Source organism: Xenopus tropicalis, chromosome 2 (assembly GCF_000004195.4).
Source record: "Xenopus tropicalis strain Nigerian chromosome 2, UCB_Xtro_10.0, whole genome shotgun sequence".
Lineage (NCBI taxonomy): Eukaryota > Metazoa > Chordata > Amphibia > Anura > Pipidae > Xenopus > Xenopus tropicalis.
This window is the reverse complement of record NC_030678.2, coordinates 153,872,305-153,887,813: the sequence shown is the minus strand read 5'-3', so window position 1 is coordinate 153,887,813 and position 15,509 is coordinate 153,872,305. Positions and strand designations below refer to the sequence as shown.

The following is a 15,509-nucleotide window of genomic DNA, read 5'->3' as shown; positions in this document are numbered from 1 at the left end:
CCTATAAACTGCAGACTCAGACCGCCAGCAGCATTTGTTGGTTAATGAATGGACCTACAGAGGGAAGGAACAGCATTAGAGTATCTTTGACAAGAAAGAGATGATTTCCAACGTTGGATAGTGACACAAGAATAGATACAGTGATGTACAAAAGAATGAAATTCTTTGTAAACAATTGAAGAATTCTACCCCTGTCTTATTTAAATAGTTATAAAACTGTCATCCTTAGCAACTGTCCAATATATGTGGCTTTTTCATGTTTTAGATGTATTTGTACATCTGCCAAAAATTACACTACTTTTAGGTAATAAAGCAGTAGAGTAATGTAGACTCAAGTGGGGTCAATGGTAGTATTGGAGGCCAGTTAGTAGAAGGCTTTAGTAGACTAGAAGGCATAGCAGAAGGGATCTTGATTTCTATTCTCCTTTACCCATCCCACTGATTATTATGAAACATGCTCAAACATACCATTAACCATAACCATACCACTAACTACCCCCAAGCATGGGCATATTTTCTATGGCTTTTTGAGGGATATAGCACCATCGTCAAGTTTCCTATGATGTGTAGAGAATAATAGTTATATGGTTCCTGTTCACTATATTTAAAATTTAGTGCAAATACAAAAAGAATAAAATATATACAATTTTTTAATTGTGGTATGTAGTGAGAAATTACAAAATAGTTAGTTTTATGCACATTGAGGGTATTTTTCTTTGATTACCCTATGAATACAGTTCTAACTCACCATTTATCATTGTTGTCAGGGGGCCCCTATGTCTTTCTACATTTTATTAAGGCAGCACTGTGTTAAATGTGCTCTTATTGAGGTACTGGGTCTATTATTTATATGTAGCCAGAAAGACAGTCCCTCCCAAGAGGTATGGAAAAAGGGGATTGTAGAAATGCTGATATTTACTGTTTGATGACCAGGCTGCACATGAGAAACCCTACTGATTTTAATTAAAGATTTAGTGGCCCATGGGGTACATTAATAATAAACTGCTGGCGTGCCTATAAAAATGATTAATTAGAGAAGGCTGGAGTTATATTTCATAAATCTAGAAACCAGTGCACATATACAAGAAAGATAAAGAACACTGGGAACAACTGAAATATAAAACAAAAAGCACAGAAACCAAGGAAACCTTCTAGATAATGCTTTTACAGATAGTAGGTATAATGGATAACTCTGAAAAGACTCCAATGCCATGGTAAAATAAATGGCCAACGAAGTTCTAGGCGGAAAGAAAATATAAGTCAGGGATTATTGTCTTTTGGGATCAGAAAATTGAAGAGCAGAACAGAATTACTGTTGTGAGCTGAAATGGAAAATGTAGCAAACAGCGTTGCAAAAGCAAAGTGGGAAAAGCACACAAAAGCTAAGAATAAAACTTTGCTGTCTCTGACAGTATATGGCTACTACCTGCAGGGCACTGAGTTGGTAATTAAGCTCTTTTGCCAGTCGGGTTTCTGGGGAGAATTGTGTGGTTGGGGCAACGTTAGCTATTCCTGTAGGTTGGTTCTGGAAGTGCGTTCTTGTTTTTTCTCAACATAACCACCCGCTTCCTCCCTGTCTTTCACCCTGCCCATCGCTATCATTGGATTGTAGGTGCATGGCAGGTACAGGGTCAGGTTGCATGTTAAAATGTGGTTTGCTGGTGTCCACAAAGATAATTATATATGCAGTCTAATAGGTTGCCACTTATTAAGAGTCGGTAGGAGTAAGAGTTGCCACCTGGCAAGTAGTTCACTGGCCTGCCCCCTGCCCTGTGTGCCCTCAAACCCTGCTTACTTACTGAATTTGCATAAGCTCCATCTATCCCCACCCCTGCAACATCATGGCTCCACCCCTTCACTAAAATATCTGCATTTTAGTGAAAAGAGACACGTTTAGTTACACGGTTTGTACAAAGTATGCATAAGCTGAGGTGCCCCGTCAAGGCAGTGTCCTTGCGTCAGTCCTAATGCTTATGCATACTTTGTACAAACCGTGTAACTAAACGTGTCTCTTTTCACTAAAATGCAGATATTTTCCTTCAGTGTGTGCAAAATTGTTTTTTAATTTTCTCTTGAAGCTATATAATGGAGTGCTGGGGTAATATGTATAGTATATAATACAAGCCACTCACCTACATGCACCCAATTAGTTTTAAATGACTCATGGGATGAGCTGTATTTTTGGGATATATTTATATATGTATGCATGGATCTTATTACTGTGTGCAGAACTCGGCATGTGTATTGCATGTGCTTGTGTCTTTTCTTTTTTCATCTTTAGTGCATGGATACAGAGATGTCATGTGCAGTATCTGCCTTATTTATTATTAAATCAGTGTTTGAGATTTGCTACACAAGGTGGTTCGAAATAGGAAATAATGGATGGAAAATGATCCAAGCAAAAGTAATGGGTTGTGTGCAATCTTACAGAGCCTGGCATTTAGCTTTGGCTTTTGGCAGTATGGGAATAGGGGCTTGAAGCTATGGTGGTTTGAAGATAATATATCTTTTAGAGATCAGGAGGATGTGCATTGTCAGAGAACTGTCTCTTAGGCTGCTGGCATGCTACCTGCAAACCTGAAGATAATATTTACCCTTTAATTAAGGTATAGTACTAAGGAAGGCCAGGGAAATAAGAAGTGTTACTCAGGGCCACAGTGTGCCAGGGCCCCAGGAATTTAGATAAGGAGATCATAGGAGATTTGAGGGTGGGAGGTATATAACAGCCAAGTGTTTTTGTGTTTTATATTACAACGAATGATCTGTTTGTTATTTATCTGTTATTTCACCCACTTCAGATTTATGTGTACAAGACTGAATGCAATGCTGTGTAGCCACGGAAGATATTTATCTACTGGAGCCTGTAAACAGGACCATCTGCTTTTTAGCTTTTAAAGATTAAAAATAAAATCAAATGTTTTGTATAAATAATAATTGAATCAGTACAATTCTCAGTATGAGAATAAGCACAGAGAACAGGTGAGGGTTTTACAGGCAGAAATATTACAGGCAGTCAGTTATGTAATAAATGTAAAATGAAATGAGAATTAAGGGTTGTGGCTCGCGGATGTTGTTTCAATAATTACCCATTATTGTTCTGTCGTTTGTATAGAATGAAGAAATTAGATAATGTAATGTAAGAGCTTCATTATTCTACACACATCGGCATTATCTTTTCAAATTTTTTTTTTAAATTACATTTTTATTAATATTCTAGTAGCTGTAGCTGGCTCATAGAGGTAAGTGACAAGGTGTGTGTGTGTGTGTGGGGGGGGGGGGTAAAATGATTAGATTAGTGTAAGCCAAATTAGAGCCCATGCACAGAGCACTTGCACCCAGGACAGTGGTTTTTGCCATAAATGTGCCACAATAATAAATGTGCCACAAATATGGTTGTGCCTAAGTGTCACCCACCCAGGGAACCCTGTACTTAAAGGAGAATTTAACCCTAAAAATGAATATGGTGTAAAATGCTGTATGTTATATACTGTAATTACTGCGCCAGCCCAAAGTTTTAGCATCTCAATAGCAGCAATGATACCCTTTGCAGTTGTGACAGGGGCTCCCCATCTTGGAAAGTGTCAGCGACACTCACATGCTCAGTGTGCTCTCTGAGCAGCTGGGTTTAGGGGATTGTCAGAAATTATCAAACAGAAAATGAGGTTGGGCTGATTATTTCATTATGATGCTAATTGCACTGGTTTCAGAGCTACCATGTCATGTGAATCTGAATAAATTACTAATATGCCGTATATCGTGACTAATATGCCGTATATCCTACTGTGTCTCATACCACATGGCACTTATATATATATACATATATGTATTTATTGTATTTATTTATTATATCACTCGTCCTCCCTGTGTGTAATTTTGTATTCTGTAAGACTGTACAGCGCTGCGTACCCTTGTGGCACTTTATAAATAAAGTTATACATACATACATACATATATAGAAAAATTGCAAATTGCAGTAAATGGGCATGCTTTACGTCTGTAAAATCCACAGAGTAACCCTGTTACAGGCTACCTTTACCGTAGCTGGTTAATACCTGAAGTGCATGGCCCTTTCTGTTCAAGGGACCAAGCTGTGTGCTCTGTATCACTAGTTCAAGCACTGAGACTGTTCAATGTATGTTAGAAAGTTGCTTAAAATCATATTATTTCAGCATGCAAAAATAGCAGCTTTTCAGCATTCAGTCTTTTTGCTGCAAGTGCCTTGTAGTCCATTATGGAGAGCCACTGTGGGAGGAGAGTGGTGGCACTTTGGCTCAGTATCTAGCAGTTTCACCTTACAGCACTGGGGTCCTGGGTTTCCCATGTTTCCCTTTATCTGTAAAGCGAATGTCCCATGGAATGATGGTGGAAAGGCCTATGCATCTCTTTGGTTTTCCGAAGTTTCCTCCTGTAGACAACTTTGCGTGACTTCATAAAACCAAAGCAATGAGTAGGCCTTTCCACCATACCCCCAAAATATACAGGTGAGTTCATAATTGTTCTATGTCTTTTGTTCTTTTGCCAGCATTTCCCCAATAGATCAAGCCGTAAAGGCAGCATTTGTATTTGCTCAGTAGATTGAATATATAGAAGATTATTTCTTCTATTTGCTTTTGCTTTCTAGTTCAGAGCTTGAATGCAGTGGTACATCAAGGTATACTGTTCAATATACAGTGCATGCCGTCCATACATAGATTAAAATACTGGCACCCAGTGATACATTAAAGGGATTCTGCATTGATTTTTATGATTTACCTTTTATTTCTAAATTACACTCTTTACATAGCAAATAATTCACTCTACCATTTAAAATCCTATTCTTGAACAAACAAAACATTTTGTTTTAGTTGTAGTCGCCATCTCAGTACAGTACATCACAGTACATTGTGCCTGAGTCTGAGCTTTCAGAAGGAGCCAGCGCTACACATTAGAACTGCTTTCAGGTAACTTATTGTTTCTCCTAATCCCATGTAATTGGAAAGCCGAAAAGCCGGAAAGCCGGACTTGGATTTCTTACTATTGAGTGCTATTCTGATACCAACTGGGAGCTGCTATCTTGCTCCCTTCCCATTGTTCTGAATTGGCTGCTGGGTGGGGGATATCATTCCAATTTTCAGCGCAGCAGTAAAGTGTGACTGAAGTTTATAAGAGCACAGTTCACATGGCTGTGGCACCCTGGCAAATAGGGTTGCCACCTTTGCCAGAGGATTAACCCAAACAAAGTGGGAAGGGCAGATGACATTGGGGGTGGGGCAGTTATATTGGACTACATGGGTGGCAACCCTATCTCTATTTATATTCTGCCTGACGAGTAAGTCCAATCCTTTAATTAATGGTATTGGATTTATTATACAGTAATCAGTTATCCAGAAAGCTTTGAAATACAGCAATACTAAGTTTACAAAAATGCTAATTGATTGATTTTTTTATTTTTTATTTCTGTAATAATAAGAAATTAACTGTACTGAAAACCGAAGAGACAGTTGAGTCTTGAGCAGGCCTTAGAGAAACCTAACTGTTTGGGTCGAAACTGAACAGGTGGCAGCCCTACTGGGAAATGAAGAATATGGCTAGCCCCATGTAAAATTTCTAAATTAAATATTTAACATTCTTTTTTTTGAAAAACAGATTTCAATGCAGGATTTTGCTGTAGAAGCTCTATTAACTGATGTGTTTTGAAATAAACATGTTTTCTCATGACAGTATTCCTGCCTCAAAACATACCAGATGGGCCCTGAGCTTACCTTGTGCCTATACAGGGGGTGGGGATACACAAGCATGGGGGTCAGGGGGTACAGTTCCGCACCTGTGGCTGTTCTAGCAATACCTTTGCAAAGCCATACATAAACAGGATAATAGGCTTAGGGCATAAAATATATGTCTCCCCTGGCTCCTATTGTCCTACCAATGTTTATCTTTCTCATTTAGCTGGAAAGTTTGAAATTAGCCAGGTGTCTTTTATGTGAGTTACTCTTGATCTTTTTATTGTGCATTGAATTACCTTGGTGCGCAGCTTCTGGTTTATGGGTGCCGAATATTTCTCCAAATAGAACTGTCTGCGCATCTCTGCTGCCCCCTGCTGCATCTCTTGCATAATGCTAGCAATGTGCAAAGGTTTGTGGCGTTCCTCTGAACAAGGTACATTTCTTGGTGGATATTTATTTATGGATAATATCCATCCATCCATCTATCTCATCTGTCTATCTAAAGATGCACATGACAGTGTTGCATTTGGACCTCTGTCTCTGGTACTGCAGAGTAAGAATAAAATAAAATCTGTTTTGCACTCTGAATTCAGTTGGAACCGATAAAAATAATCCTTTTTCTAACATATATTTATACATTATTAATACTGTTGCCGAAATATATATCAGGTTCCCCTGTAGCCTCAAGCAGTCTTACTTGAGGCTACAGTGCACTGCCAAGGGTAATGTACAATAGAACGCTATGGTGTCATATTTATTCTTTCTCCCATGTATTTATTCTGTGGGAACACCCATAGAGGTGCATAGGAGAAGGAATGAAGGACATCAAAAGTCAAAAGAAAAGAAAGATGGGGGCTTTCTGCTGGAAAGTACTCTAAGGCTCTAGAGTCTAGAAGAGAAACACTGACCTGAGGCAGAAAGTAAGCAATTTAAGTCACTGTGGGATATCTATCGAATTGGCACCACCAATAACTTTCTTCTTTAAAGGAGAAGGAAAGGTAAAAACTGAGTAAGCTTTATCAGAAAGGTCTATGTAAATACAGCCATAAGCACTTACAGAAACACTGCACTGACTTTTCTTTTTAAAGAAACAGGATTTGTTGTCTCTGTGTTGCCCTGTGCCAGAGACACGCAGCTCTCTCCTCTCTCCCCTCTCCTGCTCCCCCCTCCCTCAAGAATGCTAAGAACTCCCCCTCCCTTAGGAATGTGGATCTGAGCCAATCAGCAGGAAGCTTCCTCATACTCTTACTAACTGAGCATGTACACCGGTCTTGGTCTCGGTGCAGGAGTGAGGCATTATGGGAACCTTCTTTACAGAGCTCAGCGTTTTTTTTTCCTATGAGGCTTCTGATCATCTGAACGGAAGAAATATGGGGAGACTTAAGGGCACTATTGAGAGAACTGAAGGTATGCCTGCATCTTGAGATTAACTCTTTATTAGCCTTTCCTTCTCCTTTAATAATATATCCATTGCCGAGGGGTATTTAGTATGAGCAATTTCTTATCAGGCTGTGCCCGGCATGTGGTTGGCTTCTTGGTTTCTTACTTATATAGTAATGCTGCTTCCCTACCTATTAAAGGGAGAAGCAGAATTCTGAAAGACGTATATATATGTCAAGCAGCTCATAAAGGATTCAAAGTTCACTGCACTTCTTCTGTCTCAAGAATCAAAGCCAGCCCCCTTGGCGCATCTGCTTATTCTTCTATAATCTATTATTGATGAAACTAGCCCTGCCGGCCTGACTCGTTATAATATATTTGAACTGAAATAATCTGCTCACTCAATTAATCTGATTGCTAACACCCCCGTAGGGTTCAAAGTTATGTTAAATTAGGATTAATCACTCAATCAGAGTGTCTGCCTGTCTTAGCTGATATTAAAACCTACCTGCAGATCTCCAGAAAGGGGACCCAGCAGAATGTAACAGTTGTGATTGTGAGGTGGGGATTATAATTTCTCTTCCATTTGCCTGGGGCAAAAGGTAAATTACATTTAGATCCCTTATATGCGGATGAAGTTTCTAAAAATATTATGTTGGGGGTGGGTTATTAATAACTGGAAGCAGAGCCAGTGGAATATAGACATATTAAAATAGGAGGGAATACAGAATTTGTATCAGTGCAATTCAGTCTTGATAACACAGCACCCATCCTGCAGGAATTATTATTATAAACATGTATTTATAATTGCTTTTTATGATGAGGTAAGTAAGAAGCTGGACAGTGGGGATGCAGTAGATATAATCTATTTGGATTTTGCCAAAGCATTTGATACCGTTCCCCACAAACGACTGCTTTCTAAACTAAGGTCTATTGGTCTTAGTGAAGTCGTTTGCACATGGATAGAAAACTGGCTACAGGATCGGGTACAGAGGGTGGTTGTTAATGGTACATTCTCTACTTGGAGTAAGGTTCTCAGTGGGGTCCCTCAGGGTTCTGTACTGGGTCCACTTTTGTTTAATTTGTTCATAAATGACTTGGGGGAGGGTATTATGAGTAATGTATCAGTGTTTGCAGATGACACAAAACTCTGCAGACCAGTCAATTCTATCCAGGATGTGACATCCCGGCAGCAGGATATTGACCAACTGGCAATCTGGGCAGCTAAGTGGCAGATGAGATTTAATGTGGATAAATGTAAGGTCATGCACCTGGGATGTAAAAATATGCAAGCCACTTATACTCTTAATGGGACTGCACTAGGCAAATCCATATTGGAGAAGGACCTTGGAGTCCTTGTAGATAATAAACTTGGCTGTAGCAAGCAATGCCAGGCAGCAGCTGCAAGGGCAAACAAGGTTTTGAGCTGTATTAAAAGGGGTATAGATTCACGGGAGGAGGGGGTTATTCTTCCCCTTTACAGAGCGCTGGTAAGGCCCCATCTAGAATATGCTGTTCAGTTTTGGTCTCCAGTGCTCAAACGGGACATTACTGAGTTAGAGAGGGTCCAGAGAAGGGCAACTAAGCTGGTATGGAAAGTCTCAGTTATGAAGAAAGACTGGCCAAGTTGGGTCTGTTTACACTGGAGAAGAGGCGCTTAAGAGGTGACATGATAACTATGTATAAATATATAAGGGGATCATATAATAACCTTTCTAATGCTTTATTTACCAGTAGGTCCTTCCAACGGACACGAGGGCACCCACTCCGTTTAGAAGAAGGGAGGTTCCATTTAAATATTCGGAAAGGATTTTTTACAGTGAGAGCTGTGAAGTTCTGGAATTCCCTCCCCGAATCAGTCGTGCTGGCTGATACATTATATAACTTTAAGAAGGGGCTGGATGGATTCTTAGCAAGTGAGGGAATACAGGGTTATGGGAGATAACTCTCAGTACAAGTGAGGGAATACAGGGGTAGGGGGGATAGCTCTCAGTACAAGTGAGGGAATACAGGGGTAGGGGAGATAGCTCTCAGTACAAGTGAGGGAATACAGGGTTATGGGAGATAGCTCTCAGTATAAGTGAGGGAATACAGGGGTATGGGAGATAGCTCTCAGTACAAGTGAGGGAATACAGGGGTATGGGAGATAGCTCTCAGTACAAGTGAGGGAATACAGGGGTAGGGGAGATAGCTCTCAGTACAAGTGAGGGAATACAGGGGTAGGGGAGATAGCTCTCAGTACAAGTGAGGGAATACAGGGGTAGGGGAGATAGCTCTCAGTACAAGTGAGGGAATACAGGGGTAGGGGAGATAGCTCTCAGTACAAGTGAGGGAATACAGGGGTAGGGGAGATAGCTCTCAGTACAAGTGAGGGAATACAGGGTTATGGGAGATAGCTCTCAGTATAAGTGAGGGAATACAGGGGTAGGGGGGATAGCTCTCAGTACAAGTGAGGGAATACAGGGGTATGGGAGATAGCTCTCAGTACAAGTGAGGGAATACAGGGGTAGGGGAGATAGCTCTCAGTACAAGTGAGGGAATACAGGGGTAGGGGAGATAGCTCTCAGTACAAGTGAGGGAATACAGGGGTAGGGGAGATAGCTCTCAGTACAAGTGAGGGAATACAGGGGTAGGGGAGATAGCTCTCAGTACAAGTGAGGGAATACAGGGGTAGGGGAGATAGCTCTCAGTACAAGTGAGGGAATACAGGGGTAGGGGAGATAGCTCTCAGTACAAGTGAGGGAATACAGGGGTAGGGGAGATAGCTCTCAGTACAAGTGAGGGAATACAGGGGTAGGGGAGATAGCTCTCAGTACAAGTGAGGGAATACAGGGGTAGGGGAGATAGCTCTCAGTACAAGTGAGGGAATACAGGGGTAGGGGAGATAGCTCTCAGTACAAGTGAGGGAATACAGGGGTAGGGGAGATAGCTCTTAGTACAAGTGAGGGAATACAGGGGTAGGGGGGATAGCTCTCAGTACAAGTGAGGGAATACAGGGGTAGGGGAGATAGCTCTCAGTACAAGTGAGGGAATACAGGGTTATGGGAGATAGCTCTTAGTACTAGTTGATCCAGGGACTGGTCCGATTGCCATCTTGGAGTCAGGAAGGAATTTTTTCCCCTCTGCGGCAAATTATAGAGGCTTCAGATGGGGTTTTTTGCCTTCCTCTGGATCAACTAGTAGTTAGGCAGGTTATATATAGGCATTATGGTTGAACTTGATGGATGTATGTCTTTTTTCAACCCAACTTACTATGTTACTAAGTGGCAACATATTGCGCAGCGCTGTACAATAAGTAGGTTTTATACATTAGAAATACAGAGTTACATATAAAGCAACTATTAACCGAAATAAGAGGTGGAGAGGGCCCTGCCCAAAGAGCTTACAATCTATAAGGAGAAAGCATTGAGACACAAGGTGTGGGAATGGGCAAGATCACAGTTAAGCAGTGTAAGAGATGTAGGACAGGGTATTGCTTTTAGCAGCCTACAATAACTGCACAAAAACAAACATATCTGCTAGTGAACTCTGTCAGTATTGGAAGGCACAATCGGTTATTCTGTGACAATATAAAGGAATGAGTTTTTTGTTTTTTTTTACAGAATATTGAAATTTATTGTATCAGTTTATTACAAAGATATTGCTTGTTGTTTTTGCAGGATTTTGGCCACACTGAAGCACAGAACCATTATACATTAGGTAAGTAAACATTTGCTGGAGGTTCTAATGCTGCTGTCTGACTTTTCCATATTTTTGTTTAAATTCTCTCACTAAACAATTGTTTGAGTGTAGACCATCTGACAGATACACATAATTGTACACAACCTCACATACACCTTCACATAATTAGATGGGCCAAGTAGCTTTGACTTCCGTAGCAAGGGTCACTCCAACCATCTATGGTGCGCCCCTGCCCACCCTCGGACGAGTCTTCCAATTCTGAGCTTCTCGTGGGTTGGGGGGGGGTCTCCATTGCTAGTGCAGAGAGCGCAATTGCGCATTCTGCACAGGAAGAGCCGAAATTCAGTGTGGTGGTGTGGTCTGCAGCCACTCATGGCAGTTTGTCCCATATTAGTGCCACAGTTATCAGGAAAAACCATGTTCTGGCTCAGCATTACCAAGCAAAACATTTTTAACATTGCTTATATACAGCCCAGATACAAAATAAGTTAGAGTAGAACAGTACCTGTCCTGTGATTCACCCTCAGCCATAAGCAATAACCTCAGTGGACTCTTAAATCAAACCCATTCAGTGCAGTTAGCATTAATCTAAGAGCAAATCACATGGCCCAAGAGGAGAAGCTGATGCTCAAATAGCACTGTTAATGTTCACTATTAAAGCCTGAAATAAAGGAATCCGGTCCCAGGACGGCCAATGTTCTGGCTGTGTTACAGTGGAGATATGAAGCTTTATTTTTATTGGGACTACAAATGCTTGTGTAGGGAGTTTGCTCTTCCCTGAAGTTGGTTTTCCTGAGTTTCATATCTGAAAAAGGTTTCTTGTGCAGGTTTGTTAAAGGGCCACTAAGATTTCTTCTTTTATTTTTCCCTTGTATTGGTTTAATGTAAATATTAGGTGAATGCTAAGGTTTGCCTTAAATGCCATTGCCATGACTCTACTGTGTTGTTATCTCCTTAGCAAGAATCTAGTAGCCCTGGTCTGGCATTGCTGGGGGCTTGGCAAGACCTTTTCTTACATGCACAACAGGGAAATACTATCAAGCTACGTCAGTATTTCTATTTCCATTTAAATAGGAACATTAAATTATTAGCCCTCTCTAGTTTTCTGCTGATAGGCTACAATGACTTACCAAGCAGGCTGTGACTTTTTGTAAATGGGTAGATTATCACAGGAGTTTCTGTTCAGGTGGGCTCCTATTTGATTGTCAAGGCTTGCATTATAGAGCTACATGGGTCTTCTAACTAGGCCTACACTTAAACCCCCAGCAAACCTGATCTGCAAACAAGGAAGCGATGACAATGAGGGCATGCAACCTGCTGCCCCTTTACTTACAACCTGTCCTTCTACTCAACATCCACCACAAAACAAGGAAGCAATGACAATGAGGGTATACTACCTGCAACCCCTTTACTTACAGCCTGTTCTTCTACCCAATGCCCACTACAAAACAAGAAAGTAATGACAGTGGGGGCTAGGAAAGGCTGAGAAATCTAGGGCAGGGTCTCCTTTTTTGAATTGGACACAGATACAGCCTACAAATCAGCTTTATGAACCAAGTTATAGAATACAAAATGCTAATTATCTCCTTTTACTGGGTGTGGAAGGAAGGGTCACTGTATTAAAGGGGGAATGAGGACAAATTCCAAGTCTGGTTCCTCAGGCCTACAGGATAAGAACCCTTGAGCTAGAGGAAAGGGAAGGAGGCATTGCATTTAGAGAAGCAGAGTAGAATTATTTGTTGAAACAAACCTAGACCTACAGATAATTGAACCTACATCCTACCCACACCGCACCTGAAACCCATCCTTCCCTTCAAGAAGGGACCTAGCACCTACCCTGCTTCATGACTCTTGCTGAATTGTATCTAAGGCCTCTAGTTTCGTTTAAATATTCAAGATAGTTCTTGTTTTTTCTTTCATCTTTCTTTGGGAATCTGTTCTCCCTGTATTTATTCCTTCCAGAAGCCAATCTGTCCAGATGTATAATTAGGCGGAGAAGGCTCAGATATAAACCTGGCCCTGCCAATCTGCAAGCCTAATTACGCAAAAATGCATCTCATTTATATGGAAAGGTTTTGTCCTCATTTGTAAATCTGTATTTTTTTACTAATGCACAGATGTGGGGGAGATTGTTTTTGTGATACAAAGTCAGAGCAATTCTTTCCACAAGAAAAGAGCAGAAGACTTGAAAGAGAACATTTTGAAGCAAGCGGCTGTTATTAGCAAGGTAAGCTGGAATTTGCCGAAGCTACGAGTGTAAAATACAAATGTATTCAAACACAACTTTGAAGAAATTATCTCTTCAAATATATTGTACAGCAAATGTATTATAGGTAGATTAAACTATCACTCAAATATGCACCTACTGTATATAACATAATGCACAATCGGCCAGTGTGCTGTATAAAGCACTTATGCAATTGACGCTAGTAATATAGCAATCTCTCTCCTATAAACGCTAATGGCATGGGGGAGGACTAAGCCCTGTGACTGAAACCACTGCCCGGGTCAGGGGACACTTATTCCCAGAAATGCTGCTGTGCAGGGAGGTGCCAGCCTTTGATAATATAACTGGAGGTAAGTAGTTAGAAGCACCATATGGGGTTTACCTTGATGTGGAATGGAGGCTTGTCAATTTTATGATCATAACTTTGTAATTAAAACCCCTGTTTTTGTAAACACTTGCATATATACTATATTACTGTTTCTGTAAATACTTGCACCCACATAGATACTATATTACTGTTTCTGTAAATACTTGCACCCACATAGATACTATATTACTGTTTCTGTAAATACTTGCACCCACATAGATACTATATTACTGTTTCTGTAAATACTTGCACCCACATAGATACTATATTACTGTTTCTGTAAATACTTGCACCCACATAGATACTATATTACTGTTTCTGTAAATACTTGCACCCACATAGATACTATATTACTGTTTCTGTAAATACTTGCACCCACATAGATACTATATTACTGTTTCTGTAAATACTTGCACCCACATAGATACTATATTACTGTTTCTGTAAATACTTGCACCCACATAGATACTATATTACTGTTTCTGTAAATACTTGCACCCACATAGATACTATATTACTAGTGAAACAGGGAACTTGGGATTATGCATTGATCAGTCCCCCTCTCTTTTCTGTTTGTAGCTAATTTGGCCAGATCAGTTGCACTTCCATTGTACTGTATAGTTACTTAGCCTTGGAGAGATCCCACACACCCCACTCAGTGCAGAGCTGACTTATTCAGTAATTGCTTAGAAAATTCAAGCAAATTTAGGTACTGTTTTTTAATTAAGTAGCTCCCCATCTTCTTTTCTGCTGATACCGTATACTGTACCTGCTTTGTCTGTTACACGAGCTTGCCATAACACATGGTAATTCAGATTATTAGTACATAACAGTTCAGAAACAAGTACAGTTACGGAATCTAGTCATCACCCCTGTAGCATCAGCATATATGACAGGACAGGCTCATTTTCTGCTTGATAATCTGCAACACCCTCTAAGCTTAGCTTCTCAACAGCTGCCCAGAGTGCACTGTGCATGGGCAGTGTCAATGATACTTCTAACAAAATCCAATCCCTTTGGCACCTGTAAAGGCCTGGGTCACGGGACACTGCTGCTGTAGAGATGCTGAAACGTTAGGCTGGTGCAATAAGTTAAATATGTGAAATATGGCATTTCTAGTAATGTTTAATGTAAGAGTTTAGTTCTCCTTTAAAGAACAAGTAAACCTTCTTTTTCTATCTCTAAAATGACTCTAAGTAGTGCCCAGAATAATATACCTTTCTCTCTTCATTCAATTCTATCAATCAGTAAATTCTATACCACAAGCAGCTCAACTGCAGCTCTCTCAGCTACTTCCTAGTCTAGTGTGAAGCTCCGTCTTCTTTGTTGCACTTTCTTTCTCTCGTTGACTGTGCAGATGGCTGATTTCCCTTTGAGCAGAAGCAGCAAGCATGCTCAGCAGGCACCTTTTCAACCATCTGCACAGTCACAGAGAGGAGAGCTCAGCAAAGCAAAGGGACAGAGCTTCACGCTAGACTAGGAAGTAGCTGAGAAGGCTGAAGTTGAACTGCTTGTGATAACCTAATCTACACTAGACTGAATGCAGGGAGAAAGGTCTGTTATTCTGGTGGCTGTATAGAGTCTTTTCAGGGGCTTTTATGATAAAAGGCTTACTTATCCTTTAAAAGGCGCTGTATTGTATGTACTTACATTATATATAATGTGCGACCACTTTGAGTTAGTGGCTACATGTGACCAATAATTGGCCTAAGTGAGCAACTGTTCCAGCTAAAAGGATTGAAATGACTTAAGCTTGTATGAATTAACCTTGTGCCAGGCCCATGTGGGTGAATGTTACCCGACATGTCCCTACCAGATTTGGCTTGATCCACTGTAGGAAGGGTAAGTGGGCAGGCAAACTACTAACAATATAGGGGTAATTTACAAAGTTTGAGTCAGTGTACAAAGTGCACCAGGTTTTGCTTGCATGAGCTCTAAAGGTTGTACTCTTGAACTGCTGCACAGGGGAACAGTAAATTACCTTCTTAACAGTCCTCATTCTACAGACAATGCCAAAAAGCTAGGATGTTCTTGCCCTTTCGTTATCTAAAACCTCTCTTTAATATAATGTCCTTAAAAAGCATTTATAATTGTTTAGCCCAAGCATAGGAATTTAAGGTGTTATGTTATGAAAGGTGCAGTAACCCATAGC

At 40.5% G+C, this 15,509-nt stretch overlaps 1 protein-coding gene across 2 annotated transcripts in view; it reads left to right on the top strand.

Annotated features, from left to right (window-relative positions):
• The window catches only part of b3glct (beta 3-glucosyltransferase), a 196,651-nt gene that overhangs the window by 48,906 nt on the left and 132,236 nt on the right, over nucleotides 1–15,509 (top strand). The window contains exons 3-4 of one of the 2 annotated variants that reach the window (XM_031896123.1): nucleotides 10,685–10,781; nucleotides 12,881–12,990. In XM_031896123.1, coding sequence (XP_031751983.1) covers nucleotides 10,685–10,781; nucleotides 12,881–12,990 — 207 coding nt within the window. 2 annotated transcript variants of the gene reach the window in all.